The sequence below is a fragment of the Pocillopora verrucosa genome, chromosome 13 (assembly GCF_036669915.1).
Source record: "Pocillopora verrucosa isolate sample1 chromosome 13, ASM3666991v2, whole genome shotgun sequence".
Classification (NCBI taxonomy): Eukaryota; Metazoa; Cnidaria; class Anthozoa; order Scleractinia; family Pocilloporidae; genus Pocillopora; species Pocillopora verrucosa.
In genome coordinates, this window is record NC_089324.1 from 2,262,244 (window position 1) to 2,279,179 (window position 16,936).

General features: G+C 38.6%; 1 protein-coding gene and 1 long non-coding RNA gene across 2 annotated transcripts in view; both read right to left on the bottom strand.

Annotated features, from left to right (window-relative positions):
- LOC131773686 (uncharacterized) overlaps positions 1–908 on the bottom strand; it is a 10,205-nt gene extending 9,297 nt beyond the window's left edge. The window contains exon 1 of the long non-coding RNA XR_010716053.1: positions 888–908. This is a non-coding gene — a long non-coding RNA (uncharacterized lncRNA). The remainder of the gene's footprint in view (positions 1–887) is intronic.
- A 1,817-nt stretch (positions 909–2,725) lies between these two features.
- On the bottom strand, positions 2,726–15,880 carry LOC131791915 (uncharacterized). The gene is made up of 15 exons (XM_066160615.1): positions 15,522–15,880; positions 15,165–15,314; positions 14,545–14,667; positions 14,169–14,294; positions 13,238–13,486; positions 11,795–12,106; positions 10,983–11,231; positions 9,830–10,141; positions 9,009–9,254; positions 8,911–8,913; positions 8,148–8,462; positions 6,050–6,294; positions 5,246–5,582; positions 4,210–4,458; positions 2,726–3,656 (listed from the first exon to the last, which is right to left on the bottom strand). Exons 1-15 carry the CDS (start codon positions 15,862–15,864, stop codon positions 3,337–3,339), a joined length of 3,579 nt encoding a protein of 1,192 aa, XP_066016712.1. The 5' UTR covers positions 15,865–15,880; the 3' UTR covers positions 2,726–3,336.
- Between the last annotated feature and the right edge of the window lie 1,056 nt (positions 15,881–16,936).

Below are 16,936 nucleotides of genomic sequence, written 5' to 3' on the forward strand. Positions count from 1 at the left end.
TATATATGATAATTTTGGCCATGTTTTGAAACTGTGAGATATTTCACTGCCATAAATGACAGAAAACAAAAATGCTCTGAAACATCACTTCTAAACAGCGAGAAAATAAAACAGTGGGCCAAATAGGCTTTCTAAATCTAAGCTGATATCAAAGAAACTGTTCAGTTTTTGTAACTATTCGAAATTTTGTGGGTGTGCGAGTTTAGTAGAGTCACGTTGACTTGCTTTTTTTTCCCCACAATGACTTTAAGTCAGATTATAAATCAGTGGCAAATTGATGAAATCTCTTTCGCGTAAAATTAAAGAAAGGAAAGTGTTCCAAAACTTTGCTCATCAAAGGAGCAAAGTAGATAAAAAGTAGATAAAAAGAAATGCCATTTTAACTTCTTCATTCCCTGGCAAATATTGCCATAATTAAAAGGTTTCCTATCACCTGTGAAGAATACTATTGCCATATTCACATTGCTGCATAGGGACTTGAAATTCGAGATGTAATACAGAGAATTTCCAATATGAATCAACATGTCCTTTTTGGTCAGATTGTTTTAAAAAAGTGATGTAAAGCTCATGTTTTGAATCCGTCGCTTTGAAGAAAATCCTTACGCTGTTAGTTAGAGAATTAGAAATATCAAGTCAAATTTAACATCTCATCCGTCGGCAGAAAAAAGGGAAAAGCAAATCCTATACAAGGACTGTGAAACTCAAAACTAATCGCTTTTAAGTTAAGCTTATTTTCTTCAGATACGAGGGATTATCGCATCGAATTCGTTCGGACAACTTTTTTCCTTTTTGTTTTCTCAAGAGGAAGAAGTTGTAGGTAACCAAATAGTTTAAATGCTGTTTTTCATTCTTCTAGTGTTCTCTAACGTTAAAGAAAATTGGCTTACCTTTCAAGATGTAACACCTCTGCTGTAAGAAATTCAAAACGTATTAAAAGGAATACTGTCATCAGCATTGTCTTATAATTAAAGCTGCAGTCACAGCAGTCAATAGAAAAACTTTTATCAATAATTAATTTCTTGTTCCTGTCTGGTCCTTGACAATATATTACACTGCTTTTTTTCAGTCTTGAAACGGCTTAGAATTTATATATCACTTTTCGTAGCAATACGAGAGTATCGAGTGTTACTTAAGGTAAACAGAAACATATTTTATGTTCTCAAACTTGCCATCCGCCGTAAAGATAAAAAAGGACTGTGTAATGATAAAGGGAACCGCACGCACTCTTAAAGGTAACTTAAGAATAAGGAATAACACTCTTTTGTTCCTTACAGGCACCCATTATACTTTATTTTTGTGTCATCATTTGGTTATGAATTTTTTCGTGGACACGAATCATCAAGTGTAAATATTTTCATAAGCTTGAACAAAAAGGGATGCACGATCCATTGAACGAACACATTAAAATTTCATGGGAGAAAGGCTGCCTGCATTCTTAAAACATGAATAAAGAGAACCCCTACTCGTCTTTAAGTGAATTCCGTGTCATATAAGTTTGAAAATAAAAAGAAAATAATGCATTTTTTCGATATCATTCAAAATCGAAGAGGGAGGAGTTAAAACTATTCAATATAAAAAAGTATGGTGTTTTCAATATTCTTATATTTCAATTATGTTTGTAGCCACAGTTGACGACTTCAGTCGTGTTGTTCAAAGACAAGTCTTGCATCTTTAAAGTACAAATTGAAAGAAACCCTCTTTGCTTTTTCAGCGGATTATGCTGTCCAAGAACTTTAAAATATGAGTGACGAAAGATTAAGAAAATTACAAAAAACATTGTTTTGAGAAATAGTGAAAACATTTGCATATTTTGATTTCAAAAACCTCAAAAATTTGATGAGTGAAATAACAATACTGATGCACCAAATTAAGTAGCAGGACTTGTCTCTCTTTGGGCTAAGATCACAATGAGCTACCCTATTAATATAAAAAGAAAACTTGGCCAGTTTTGGAGTCATTTTTTTTGTGAAATCTCTAATTCCCAATAGCTCTGTACGTTTACCAAAAACATGTATTTTCTTTCTAATCAGTTAATACTTGAATACATACAGCCTATGCAAAACTATTCGACTATCAACGTGTTTTTTTTAACCAAAAAAATAGCTTGTTTATCATATGATAATTGTATAATCTCATGGTGGGTGAACAAAAATTTGTTTTAAAGAGAACCTCTTGATACAAATTATCTGCCATTTCAGTAAATTTTTCTAGCTCAAAGATCGTCTCTTAGTCTCTTATTTATGGTAATGGTAACAGATTGAAAAGTTGGTAAAGAGTAGAATTTATTTTGAAATTGAGATTTTCAAGGCGTGGTGTATATTTGGTGAGAACAACCCAGAGTCAAGTGAGACCGAGCTGAAATATTTTCGTCGCATGGAAAGACAAGGCAACAAGTAACTCAAGGAAATTATATCTTGCATAACATGAAAATGACAACCAAGCATTTCAAAGTGGTATTCATTGCAATTCTTAACTATTTACGAGAGCAATGGTTTTATTCTTTAGTTGTGTACCGGAACCCTCCCCACCCCTCCCCACCCCTCTCAACCCCTCCCCACCGCTCCCTACCTCTCTCCCCGCCTCTCCTCTTCGCTTCCTTGCTTGTTTCAAACATTGATAATTAAAGAGGTTAATCAAGACGCCTGTCCTTTTCTTCATTTTTTTAATTAAGCAAACTGACAAAGATTAATTCAATCTGTGGAACAGTTTTCAGTGGAGTGTCAAAAGTGGTCCGTTGGTGTTTTTCCTCTCTCTGTTCTTTGCCTAACGATCTTGTCAGACAATATATTTGCCATTTGATGCTAAGCCAGTGAGATGCAAAGTCAAAACAAGACTTGAATGATCGATTTTTAATCATTACAACCAGTTTTATGGAACAGCATGATGTTCCAATGGAGGCACCCTAAACCTTGCCAACCTAAAATGCGCTGTCTTTTTACAATAGACTGCTCTTTCTATCGGTTTATTGGCTTAACAAACTACACAAGATGTTGGAAGAACGAGAGAAAAGTTTGTAAATCACTCTTTCACTGCTCACAATCTACGAACATTTTGAGTGTTCTACTAACATATTGAGTAGTTTATCACACTAGTAAACCAATAGAAAGTGCAGTCTGTTGCTTTTGTAACTAAAATTATGTGTTTATCGGTACAGTAAACTATTGATTTCCCACCAATCAGAGCGCTTTTTTTAAATACGAAAATAAGCGACTAAGCACTGAGAGAATACAGAGCAAGTTCTGTTGACCGGGCCTTGTGTGAGGAGGCATTAACTCTATTAACTCTATTGTTACGATAATTACTTGATACTTACTTAGACAGCATAGTTTTCAGTGTTTAGTTTGTTATTTCGAAAAAAACCTCAATGTTAGATGGAGTAAACTGACGACTTCCTGTGAAAAATCCACAGTTTTCACCCGAATAACCCGTGGGGTTTTTGTACGTCTGGCCGCATTCAGTATAAGAGTGTTGATTGTTTATAGCGTCGTCATATATGATGATGTCATGTCCCCAACCAAAAATGGGTCCGTAGGAGGAACATCTGTACATTGCGTAATGCTGGTTTTGGTATTGTATCAGCTTCACAGGATTGTATCCTTTGACGTTGTAAAGAGAGAAAACAAAAGCTTTGCTGGCTGAAGAAGAAGCACAGGGACCTAAAATGAAAAGATTTAGGAGCATTAGAAACTATGCGAATGAGAAAAAAATACATGATGATAACCATAAAACATTAATTTTTTTATTTGCCGAACTAGAACCGAACACTTAAATTTGTCAGAGAAAATTTCAAAGAACTCGGGAGCATATTTTCACTTTTCAAAAAAAGCACTCGAGATATGGTCCGAAGTGTTGTTCAAAGGCAACATATGATCTAAAGAAAGCATTAATTAAACATCCTTCGTCTCAGCTCTCCAATATGAATAATGGATACAGCGAAACACGGGGAAATGACACGAAATGGAAATGTCAGAATCAAATCAAATCAAAACCAAACTCTAATCAAAAATCAAATCCAAAGCAAGTCTTTAAGTTGGAACCCGTTTCAAACGCGTTTTCAGGCTATTTACGAGTTAATCTACTTTGGGATCGCAATTGTTAATGTGATATTTTCTGTTTCTAAGATGAACTCACTGCTACTAGAAAAGTCCACAACTAATCGATTTGTTATCTGTTCTACATGTTAGAGATGTTTGCTTTATTTTTACTCACTGCTGGTCCAGGACACGTCAGTGTATCCACCAAAGATATAACTGTTAACTTTGATGATGGTCACTGTGGGTCCCCTCCCATCGCAGTTACTGTGGAATGTCGATGCTGCCCAACCGTCAGTCTCTGCGTGCCAACACCTCACAAATCTGCTACGCTCTTTATTGATAAGGACTGGGTCCAAATACGAAAACAGTACCTTCAAGTACTGGTTGTAATCAAGACTTCGAAGTATGGCGGACAAACCGAGGCCTGAGGTGGGAAAAGAAAAGGAAAAATTACAGTTGGCCAAACAAATGAAACAAGAGCTTTGATTGGTGGTGTCGCCTTTGAATCTAAAGTGGATAATTTCATCACCCCTCGTTTGGCCCGCTAGATATGATAATCTAACATTACTGATCCGGCAAGTTAGAAAATTCCCAGCCCGTCTACCAGGCGGTATTTCAGGCGGCAGAGAGAATGAAATTTATTTTAAAGTTCACAAAGCAACCAGGTGGACAATCAGACATGGTTTGATGCTACTCTGGTTTAAAGATTTAATGAATGTAACCGAAAAGTTACAATTCATAGACCCAACGTTTCAACACTCCTGTCTAGTGTCTTCATCATGACCCCTGATGAATGCACTAGACAGGAGTGTCGAAAGATTGGGTCTATGAATTGTAACGTCTCGGTTACATTCATTAAAATCTTTGAGCCAGAGTAGCATCAAAACATGACTGAAATTTTTTTGTTAACTCAGCCGTTCTTTCAAGTGGCCGTAACAATTTCGTTTAATGTAATACCCACAAACCCCCGCGGCAACTCAGACAAGTCCTGTCAGGCTCGTCACGTAACGCGTTGCGTGACGAACTTAAATGAATACTACTAAAAGACTTTATAAGCCTACACATACCCTCATAAATTAAAATGACAAAAAGTAAGCTTTTCGTAATCTAGCAACACAACTTTCTGAGAATATTTCTACAATACGCGATTTGATTTTGCTACAGGCCCTACAAAGTATTTATCCTTGGAAAGGGGTGTTTTTCTTGATTACCTGCTTCATAGAATACTTCGACGTCCGTTGGAGAGAAATTAGACCCCCCTGTAAAAAAACCACAGTTACCAGTTGAGTACCCTGAGGGTTTCGTGTACGTGGAACCGCATCTGGTGTAGGAGTTTTGGTTGTTTCCAGAGCCGTCGGATATGTAGATATCATGACCATACCCAGCGCCAAAGGTAGGTCCATACGTACTGCATCTGTACATTGCATATTGCTGATTTTGGTATTGCGTCAAATTTACGGGATTGTATCCTTTGACGTTATAGAGAGAGTAGATGAAAGCTTCACTAGCGTAGGAATAACCTGCGCAAGAACCAGCTGAAATAGAAGAGCAATGTGGTCATACATTAAAAAGTTGAAAGAAAACATAAACCCCCTGAGGAAGGGAGGGGAAGTTCATTTTCTATCATGAGCTGGACGGGGTGATTTTTTCCAGTTTAGAGATTTGTGAAAGGGAGGGAGATATTTTGCGAGTTTTGGTATAAAAACTAGTACGAAAAACAATTGACCCCTTTGGTCTAAGTGTTGTCATTACTAGATGTTTTAGGATGTAATGTTGTTCTGCAGGTGAATCAAATAAAAAACATTTCTTTAGACGACATAGGTGTGAAAAAATCTTGATGGGAAAAAAACCAATATGAAATAATAGAGGCTTAGAGCCCTTATCAGAGAAGCATCTTTTCAAATTTCCTCCAGCACCCTCTTCCCCCCCCCCCCTTTAGATCCCAAAAGGAATTATAGTTGATCCTATAAAATTGTCTTGTCCCCTCTTAAAAATTTGATATGCCTGCCTCCGCTCCAGGACACATCAGTATATCCACCAAATGTGTACTCGTTCACTTTGACGATTGTCACTGTGGGTCCCCTTCCATCGCAGTTGCTGTGGAATGTCGATGCCGCCCAGCCGTCAGTCTTAGCATGCCAACACCTAACAAAGTCAGTACGGGATGCAGTGGGAAGAACTGGGTCTAAAAACGAAATCAGTTTTCCCAAGTATTTATTGGGGTCCAGGCCTCTAAGTATAGTAGATGCACCAAGGCCACCTGTGAGCGTAAAAGAAACTCGAATGTAAATTATAGTAACAGACGTTCGAGAATATAGAAAGATCTTATTTATTTTTCAGAACAGTGGGAGTTTTTCACAAAAATTAGAGTCTCAGATCTTCTTATTCACAGGACGAGGTGCCAACCATGTGATCCCATTTAAACTCAATATTTCCCTGTGCACTTATTGTGTGACGAACTCAAATGAATGCTGCGAAAGAGACTTTATAAGCTTACACATTCCTTTGAAATGACAAAAAAAATTAAGCTATCTGTACTCTAGAAAAACAACTTTCTGAGAATATTTCGAAAATACACTACATGATTTTTCTACAGGCCACACTAAGTATTTATTTTCGGAAAGGGGTGTTTTTCTTGATTACCTGCTTCATAGAATACTTCCACGTCCGTTGGAGAGAAATATGACCCCCCCTGTAAAAAAACCACAGTCACCATAAGAGTACCCAGAGGGTATCGTGTATGTGTAACCGCATCTGGTGTAGGAGTTTTGGTTGTTTCTAGAGCCGTCTGATATGAAGATATCATGACCACCCCCAAAGGTGGGTCCACGCGTATTACATCTGTACATTGCATATTGCTGATTTCGGTATTGTGTTAACTTTACGGGATTGTATCCTTTGACGTTATAGAGAGAGAAGATGAAAGCTTTATTGGCGTAGGAATAAGCGCAGGAACCAGCTGAAATAGAAAAACGTTGTGATCGTACATTAAAAAGTTGGAAGAAAACACGGACGCTCTGAGAAGGGGGGGGGGGCAGTTCATTTTCTATCATGAGCTAGACGGGGAGTTTTTTTCCAGATTAGAGATTTGCGAAAGGGAGGGAGATATGTTACTAGTTTGGGTATAGAAATACCTCCAAAAACAATTATGAAAGATTTGAGGGGTTATTCTGAAGAAAAGGGAGTAAATGTTTTGAGACTTAAAGGAAAAGATCCCTTTGTTCTAAGTGTTGTCATTACTAGACGTGTTAGGATGTAATGTTGTTCTGTAGGTGTATCAAATAGGAAACATTTCTATAGACAATATAGGTGTGAAGAAATCTTGATGGCCAAAAAACTAATATAAAATAATAAAGGCTAAGCGCTTTTATCAGAGGAGCATCATTTAAAATTTCCTTCAACACCCTCTCCCCTCCCCCTTGAATCCCAAAAGGAACGATAGTTGATCCTATATAGTTGTCTTATTTCCTCCTAAAAAAATTTGATATTCCTGCCTCCGCTCCAGGACACATCAGTATATCCACCAAATATGTACTCGTTGACTTTGATGATTGTCACTGTAGGTCCCCTCCCATCGCAGTTGCTGTGGAATGTCGATGCCGCCCAGCTGTCAGTCTTAGCATGCCAACACCTAACAAAGTCAGTACGGGATGCAGTGGGAAGAACTGGGTCTAAAAACGAAATCAGCTTTCCCAAGTACTTATTGGGGTCCAGGCCTCTAAGTATAATAGATGCACCAAGGCCACCTATTTGCATAAAAGAAACTCGAATGTAAATTACAATAACAGACGTTCTAGAGTATAGAAAGATGTTATTTCTTCTTTCACAACCTAGGGAGTTTTTCGCAGAAATTAGGGTCCCACATCTTAATCACAGGACAAGGTGATCCCATTCAAACTCAATATTACCCTGTGCACTTGTTGTGTGACGAACTAAAATGAATGCGGCGAAAGAGACTTTACAGGCTTACATATTCCTTTGAAATGACAAAAAGTAAGCTATCTGTACTCTAGAAAAACAACTTTCTGAGGATGTTTCTACAATACACGATTTGATTTTACTACAGGCCACACTAAGTATTTATTTTCGGAAAGGGGTGTTTTTCTTGATTACCTGCTTCATAGAATACTTCGACGTCCGTTGGAGAGAAATTAGACCCCCCTGTAAAAAAACCACAGTCACCATAAGAGTACCCAGAGGGTATCGTGTATGTGTAACCGCATCTGGTGTAGGAGTTTTGGTTTTTTCCAGAGCCGTCGGATATGTAGATATCATGACCACCCCCAAAGGTGGGTCCACGCGTATTACATCTGTACATTGCATATTGCTGATTTCGGTATTGAGTTAACTTTACGGGATTGTATCCTTTGACGTTATAGAGAGAGAAGATGAAAGCTTTATTGGCGTAGGAATAAGCGCAAGAACCAGCTGAAATAAAAGAACGATGTGATCGTACATTAAAAAGTTGGAAGAAAACACGGACCCTCTGAGAAGGGGGGGGGGGGGGCAGTTCATTTTCTATCATGAGCTAGACGGGGAGTTTTTTTTTCCAGATTAGAGATTTGTGAAAGGGAGGGAGATATGTTACTAGTTTGGGTATAGAAATACCTCCAAAAACAATTATGAAAGATTTGAGGGGTTATTCTGAAGAAAAGGGAGTAAATGTTGTGAGACTTAAAGGAAAAGATCCCTTTGTTTTAAGTGTTGTCATTACTAGACGTGTTAGGATGTAATGTTGTTCTGTAGGTGTATCAAATAGGAAACATTTCTATAGACAATATAGGTGTGAAGAAATCTTGATGGCCAAAAAACTAATATAAAATAATAAAGGCTAAGCGCTCTTATCAGCGGAGCATCATTTAAAATTTCCTTCAACACCCTCTCCCCTCCCCCTTGAATCCCAAAAGGAACGATAGTTGATCCTATATAGTTGTCTTATTTCCTCTTAAAAAAAATTGATATTCCTGCCTCCGCTCCAGGACACATCAGTATATCCACCAAATATGTACTCGTTCACTTTGACGATTGTCACTGTGGGTCCCCTCCCGTCGCAGTTGCTGTGAAATGTCGATGCCGCCCAGCCGTCAGTCTTAGCATGCCAACACCTAACAAAGTCAGTACGGGATGTACCGGGAAGAACTGGCTCTAAAAACGAAATCAGCTTCCCCAAATATTTATTGGGGTCCAGGCTTCCAAGTATTATAGATGCACCAAGGCCACCTGTGTGCGTAAAGGAAACTCGAATGAAAATTATAATAACAGATGTTCTAGAATAGAGAAAGATATTATTTCTTCTTTCACAACCATGAGAGTATTTCACAAAAATCAGAGCTCCAGATGTTCTTATTCACAGGGCGAGGTGCTAACCATGTGTTCCCATTTTAACTCAAAATTTTCCTGTGCATTTATTTTGAAAACATATCAACTAAATTTCACGAGGAACTATTTTCTTAAGTGCGTATAAAACTGGGAAACGAAAAGCAAAAACCAAAAGTTCAGTTTAGCTGGGTTGAACTGTCTGCTTTAGCCCGACTTAGCGATTCAGTTTCATGGCAAAACATGGCATCTAGATCAATTTGTTCCCTGATTTAGTTGATGTGCACTGGTATCCCGGAACTGACTGATTCAATTCACTTAGCATTGCTGCCACAATAGCCTGAATAGTATTTCGCTGCTGTATATGGTTCGGCGCATGTGCTTTTAGAATCCCTGACGTTGCTAAGGACTAGAGTTTATTTGTTATATTCATTGTATATTTACGACGGGGTTTTAAGTGTTTCTGTACAATAACTTACCTATTTCGAAGAAAACTTCAATGTTAGATGGAGTAAAATAATAACTTCCTGTGAAAAATTCGCAGTTTACACCCGAATAACCCGTGGGGTTGGAGTAAGTCTGGCCGCATTCAGTATAAGAGTACTGTTTGTGTATAGCGTCGTCACGTATGTAGATGTCATGTCCTACACCAAAAGTGGGTCCGTAATAGGAACATCTGTACACTGCGTATTGCTGGTTTCGGTATTGTGCCAGCTTCACAGGATTGTATCCTTTGGCGTTGTAAAGAGAGTAAACAAAAGCTTTGCTGGCTGAAGAATAAGCACAGGAACCTAAAATGAAAAGATTTAGGAGCATTATAAACTACGCGAATGAGAAAAAAGATTTATGATGATAACCATAAAAAATGATTTTTTTTATATGCCGAACGGAACACTTTAATTTGTTAGAAAAAATTTTAAAGAGCTCGAGAGCATATTTTCATTTTATTAATGGTACAACAAAACACGGAGAGAAGGCACGAAATGGGGCTGTCAGAATCAAATCAAATCAAAATCAAAATCAAAATCAAATCAAATCAAAAATCAAATTAAAAACAAGACTTTAAGTTAAAACCCGTTTCAAACGCGTTTTCCAGGCTGTTGACGAGTTTGTCTACTTTGGGGTCTCAGTTGTTAATGTGATATTTCCTTTTTTTACAATGTACTCACTGCCACAAGAAAAGTCTACGACTGGTCGATTCTTTATCTGTTCTACACGTGAGAGATATTTGCTTGTTTTTTACTCACTTATGCTCCAAACACATGAACCTAAAATGTTAAAATGGAAAGGCAGAGATGCATCCAAAAATTAGACAGGTATACGATCAGGGACTAGCCCCGAAAAGCTTTTTTTCGTTCTTCGTTTTTACATTCAAGATCGAGTTGTGGATAGTTTTGAAATTCAAACAATGAGAATATCATTAGACGAAACAAAATGGATCGACTCGAATAACTAGATATGGCTTCGGGCCCGTAGCGTTGCCAAGAATTTCAAGAAACAGGCTTTAGGAGACATTTCTTTTTTCTGTTTTAGACACCGGGCTAGATCCAATCCTTCCAAGGTTAATTCTTTGCCCCTCTAAATCTTTCAAACCTTGCACCAAAAAAAATTTAACGGACAGTATGTACGTACTGCTCCATGATACGTCGGTGTATCCACCAAATATGGAATCGTTCACTTTGATGATTGTCACTGTGGGTCCCCTCCCGTCGCAGTTGCTGTGAAATGTCGATGCCGCCCAGCCGTCAGTCTTAGCATGCCAACACCTAACAAAGTCAGTACGGGATGTACCGGGAAGAACTGGCTCTAAAAACGAAATCAGCTTTCCCAAATATTTATTGGGGTCCAGGCTTCCAAGTATAATAGATGCACCAAGGCAACCTGTGTGCGTAAAGGAAACTCGAATGAAAATTATAATTACGGACGTTCTAGAAAGGAGAAAGATGTTTTTTCTTCTTTCACAACCATGAGAGTATTTCACAAAAATCAGAGCTCCAGATGTTCTTATTCACAGGGCGAGGTGCTAACCATGTGTTCCCATTTTAACTCACAATTTTCCTGTACATTTATTTTGAAAACATATCAACTAAATTTCACGAGAACACATTTTCTCAAGTGCGTATAAAACTGGGAAACGAAAAAGTTCAGTTTAGCTGGGTTGAACTGTCTGCTTCAGCTCGACTCAGCGATTCAATGTCATGGCAAAACATGGCATCTAGATCAATTTGTTCCCTGACTTACCTGATGTGCACTGCTACGCCGGAACTAAGATACAGTTCACTGACCACTGCTGCCACAATAACCTCAATAGTATTTCGCTGCTAAATATGGTTCAGCACATGCGCTTTTAGAATCCCTGACCGTTGCAAATGATTATAGAGTTTATATATTTATTCATTGTATATTTACGACAGGGTTCTAAGTGCTTCTGTACAATAACTTACCTATTTCGAAGAAAACTTCAATGTCAGATGGAGTAAACTGACGACTTCCTGTGAAAAATCCACAATTTACACCCGAATAACCCGTGGGGTTGGAGTAAGTCTCGCCGCATTCAGTATAAGAGTTCTGATTGTTTCCAGCGTCGCCACGTATGTAGATGTCATGTCCCCGACCAAAAGTGGGTCCGTAATTGGAACATGTGTACATTGCGTATTGCTGGTTTCGGTATTGTGTCAGCTTCACAGGATTGTATCCTTTGATGTTGTTAAATGAGAATAAAGAGGCTTTGGTGGCGTAAGACCAAAAACAGGAACCTAAAATGTTGATTAAAATGGAAATGCTGAGATGCATTCAAAGATTAGACAGGTATAGGATCAGGGACCAGACCCGTTTTTACATTTAAGATCGAGTTATGGATATTTTCTTAATTCAAACGATAAGAAAATCAAGATACAAACAAAATAGATGGGTCCTTTGATGTTGTTGATCTGAGGGAGAAGAGAAAGGCTTTCCATGCATGGGAGTTCCCACATGAACCTGTATTATGGGTGGCGTTGTATGAACATAGTAAATGTAAGTTCTATTAGTCAATTGTTAGACCATTCTACGATTCCTTGAGGTCTCTCAAAAAAGAGAAGTGGGATGATCTACGAATGGATGACAAGTATAAGTTAATGAAGGTGGGTACAGCTGCAGTGAATTTTGAAGCTTCTATAAACCTGCCATGGCGGTGAATTAACACTTACTAAAGTCTTATTAACGAGAGCACTTTGAAGGGTCATAGCGGAGCCCTATAGAAACGTTACCACGCTACAAGAGATCCTAAAGGGGGGGCGAGAGAGTGGAGCTTCTGGTGCAGGCCCTGAGATACGTCAATCATTCTTATACCAAGTGTGACATGGTATATCGCGTTTTTCTCTCGCCTCGCGCAGCTTTTGTTCTTGTCCTATGTTTTGATTGGCCCGTTTTAATGAACTTGGTTTTGGCTTTGCGACACTCATTAAGTGAGAATAAAAAGGCCTTGGTGGCGTAAGATCAATCGCCTAGGTACCTAGAATGTTGATTAAAAGGGAAATGCAGAGATGCATCCAAAGATTAGACAGGTGAACGATCTGGGACTAGCCCCAAAAAGCTGTTTTTTACATTCAAGATTGAGTTATGGATAGTTTTGAAATTCAAACAATGAGAATGTCATGAGACGAAACAAAAGTGGATCGGTTTTTTGAGAAACGGTTCAAACAACTATTGCTTAGATTTGTATCCTAGGACATGGCTTTGGGCCCGTAACTTTACCAAGAATTTCAAGAAACACCCTTTAGGGGACATTTTTTTTTTCTGTTTTAGACACCAAGCTAGATTCATTGCCTTTCAACGTTAATTATTTTCCCTTCTAAATCTTTCAAACTTTGCACCAAAAAAAAAATTAATGGCCAAAGTCTACTTACTGCTCCATGATACATCGGTGTATCCACCAAATATGTAATCGTTCACTTTTATGATTGTCACTGTGGGTCCCCTCCCATCACAGTTACTGTGGAATGTCGATGCTGCCCAGCCGTCCGTCTTAGCATGCCAACACTTCAGAAACCTGCTCCATTTTGAACTCAGGAGGACTGGCTCTAGGTAAGAAAGCAGCTTACCTGTGTAGTTGTTGTAGTCGAGGCTGGTAAGAATAACAGAACTATTAAGGCCACCTATACGAAAAACCAAAAAGGGAGAAAAAATAAGGATCGCCCTACCTTGAAGATTTGGCGTCATGTTGCATTCGTTTTTACGAATTACAGCGTGATAACCGTTGTGTGACGCACATCGATCTAAGACACAACTTGCCTTTCCGACCCCGTGTGAACTGGGAGGTGCTCTTATGGAAACACTGTCTCCCTTATAGACGTGTTTACACGATGAAAGCGTGTTTTTATGACATTCCAGATTGCTAAACCCAGTACACCTGATCATATCTCGCCTCGTTATTTGCACCAACTAATGTTTTCTTAGAATTAGAGGAAACCACGCGATAAAAACGTGATAAGAATGAAAAATTGAGAATTAAGGTTGATCAACATAGAAAGTTCAAAGGATTCGCATTTGATTTCTCCTCACCGTATTACTGTCGAACCAAACATCAGAATCACGGGAATGAAAGAAATAATCACCAAGTTATGAAGCTCTTGATTGTCAAACAAATTTCCTTGACAGTGCCATACGGTATGTATGAATTCCGTCTTGCCTAGGGTATTGGTCTCTTATTTTACTCTTTACGGTGGCTAATTTACGTTTTCAACCCAGTTGTTAACACTAAATTACTCACGAAAATAGCAGCTTGTGAGTATCATAACATACTGAGGTCGCTAGTGTCTTATTGTTAGTTAAACTTACGAAAATAGCAGCTTTTTCCGTTTCCCTGGTACCAGGAATTACAGGTGCATCGATAGGAACCAGCGGTATTGTTGCAGGAGGCATTGGCATCACAGTCATGCAATTTATTGGCACATTCGTCGACATCTGAGAGAATGTATAAAAAACTAAATGGCTTGAACTCAAGAGCAAGAGTCGATCGAAAATGACTGTTATTGGCGAAAGCGTCTCGCCGTATAAGCAATTGAACGTGACATGGTGTGGGAAATAATTCCAATCGGTTATTAAAGCAATTTGTTTTAATCGAGTGTCCAGATTAAGCCGGGATTGTTTTGGTTTTTCTTTGTTTTAAAACGACTTGCTTCAGGCAATAGTAAAAGTCATTTAACTAACTTACCGACACACTTTTTTCCGTTTCCAGTAAAACCAGCTTTGCACGAGCAACTGTGAGAACCGATGGTATTCACGCACTCAGCGTTGACGTCACACACGAGAATGGTCGAATTACACTCGTCCACGTCTGAAAAAACGGAATAGTCTGCAGTTAGTTTAAAAGCAAAAAGGAGGGTATTCGCTGAATTATTACTGGTTCGTGGATTCATCAGACCAATTGCTTCCGGCGGGAGCCAAAATTTTGCTTTGTACGACCCCATCAGGAAGCAAAATTTCCCCTTCCCTATTCGTTAAATTTCGTCACTATAAAGTTGTGATAACAATTTGCTATTGAATGATTATCTCTGTGTCAAAAAAGAAATTTTTTCATTCTATTTGACTTGTTCTCAAATCGATCAGTTTAAGAGAGATTATAGCATTCCTTCATAGCTTTGTTTCCGTCAGATATCTTACTATTTTTATTTTGTTTTGCTTTATTTTCTCATTCCCCTCCATGAATATTGGGATGGGGGGAGGGGGGTCAGGTGGTTGCAGTCTACCTATAACATCTCTGTCAACGTTTTTGCTCGTGGTTAACCGACTTTTTTCTGTAGAAGATGTGAATTGATAAACGCTTGAATACACCTTCGGTTTTCATGTCACAAGGAGCCAGAACAGTCCTCTCGGGTACAATCGAGTGAAACCAGTATTTTCCATTGACCGCTTGACCTCCTTCGCTCATTTTGATTTCCTGGCAAGTCTCCGCAGGCAGCTCAGGAATGGAACCGAGAGGGACTGGAAGAAATAGCAATCATAGTGGCATAGTATTCCAAGTAAGCAAGATTAGATATTCGTCTTGGGGGCGAGGACACTCAATTTGAGGGCGACTTGACTTAAGGCAATAAAGGGAAGTGATGTGACACAATTTATTAATTTTGGGTTGAAATTCTGCGCTCTGAAAATGTCTTTAAAGGGAAGAAGACAGTAAAAAAATTTACAAACCTCGTTTGTAATCTCGCTTAAAGTAAAATCTCTCAGGGTTCGGAACATAATCCTCTGGTCTGGCCTCCTTGGTTCGGTTGCTCAGCTCACAAATGTCTTGCGTAAAGACGTAGTTGAAACTTTGACATCTGACGTCAGCATAGCATCCCCGCAAGCACACATCTGAAAGACCAGCCCCCGTGATCCTCTTGAAGATGTGGCGTTGTAGCATCATCCCAAATTTAGAAACTTCCGGCTGGCCCGTAGCCTCCCATTGCTGTGCAGCTGTACAGCATAACAGCACGGTTTTGATCAACAGCCCTACTGCGCACAAGACCTTTCTGGCCATTTCCTCTCGACGCATGATGTGGGAAAAAAACGTTCCCTGAAAAGAAAAAGGCAAACAATCTCCTGGGCTAAAACTTACCCTAAACTTCTTTTTAATCCGTAGACTGGTTTTTCGTGAGTTCACTGGATCAACATGCATGCTTCTATATTTGTAATTTGACTTTATTTTCATTTGTTTATTTTCTAAGGATTCCAAGCACAGAAAAGTCATATATATTTATCAAACTGGACCTCAAATTTGAGGAAAAGGGATGTTTGTTCAATGCCAAAACATATTTAGTCATTCGATATTTGCGGTTTTTAACCATTAGCTTGATTTGCATTGTGGTCAGGAAATGCAATATGAAATGAATAATGGAGAAAGGCTGGTTAGAGCTGTATTAGTTAGGATTGTTCGTAAGGAGCTGTTAACGAGTTAGAATTTGGAGTTTGTCCGTTATCGAGCAGTCACTTGAACAGCGATCGAAAACCGATTGTTGGCGACTGGAGGTCGTAATACGAAGTCGAAATTCTACTTTTGAGCGAAAACTCCTTCGAGTAAGGATTTTGAGTTGGACTTCGAGCTGGATTTTCGAGTTGAAGTTTCCAGTAGGGCAAGGTATAGAACTTGAAAAGATGCCGAAATAGTTCTTTTAATTTTTGCGGGCTACAAAATTATTTGCAGTCCTGCATGACATAATTCTACATGTTAGTAAGGTCCATACGCTTTGTTTTGTTTAAGAAGTATAATAATCAATTATTCACGACTCGGACTCCTTGTTAGTCTCCTACTTGTTTTTGAAAACTTTTACGATCCTTCCGGCAAAAATTCGTTTTATTTCTGATACTCACTCAATTTTACCGGCCAGAGTTAGTAAACTTTTCAAGTTAAAAAGTTAAGTACCCAGTGAGAAAACCCAATATGAACTGCACTCAATGAGGAATTTTTCCGCAAAACTTAACTTGAATTTAGCATAGCGTATGAAAAATTTTCAGCTGTTCGACTTAGACTCTTTAATTAAAGTTTTTTTGAAAATGAAACTTTTCAATTTGATCGTTGGCTTGCCAATAAAGTGATCCATTATCTAACAAATCCCTTTTGAAATATT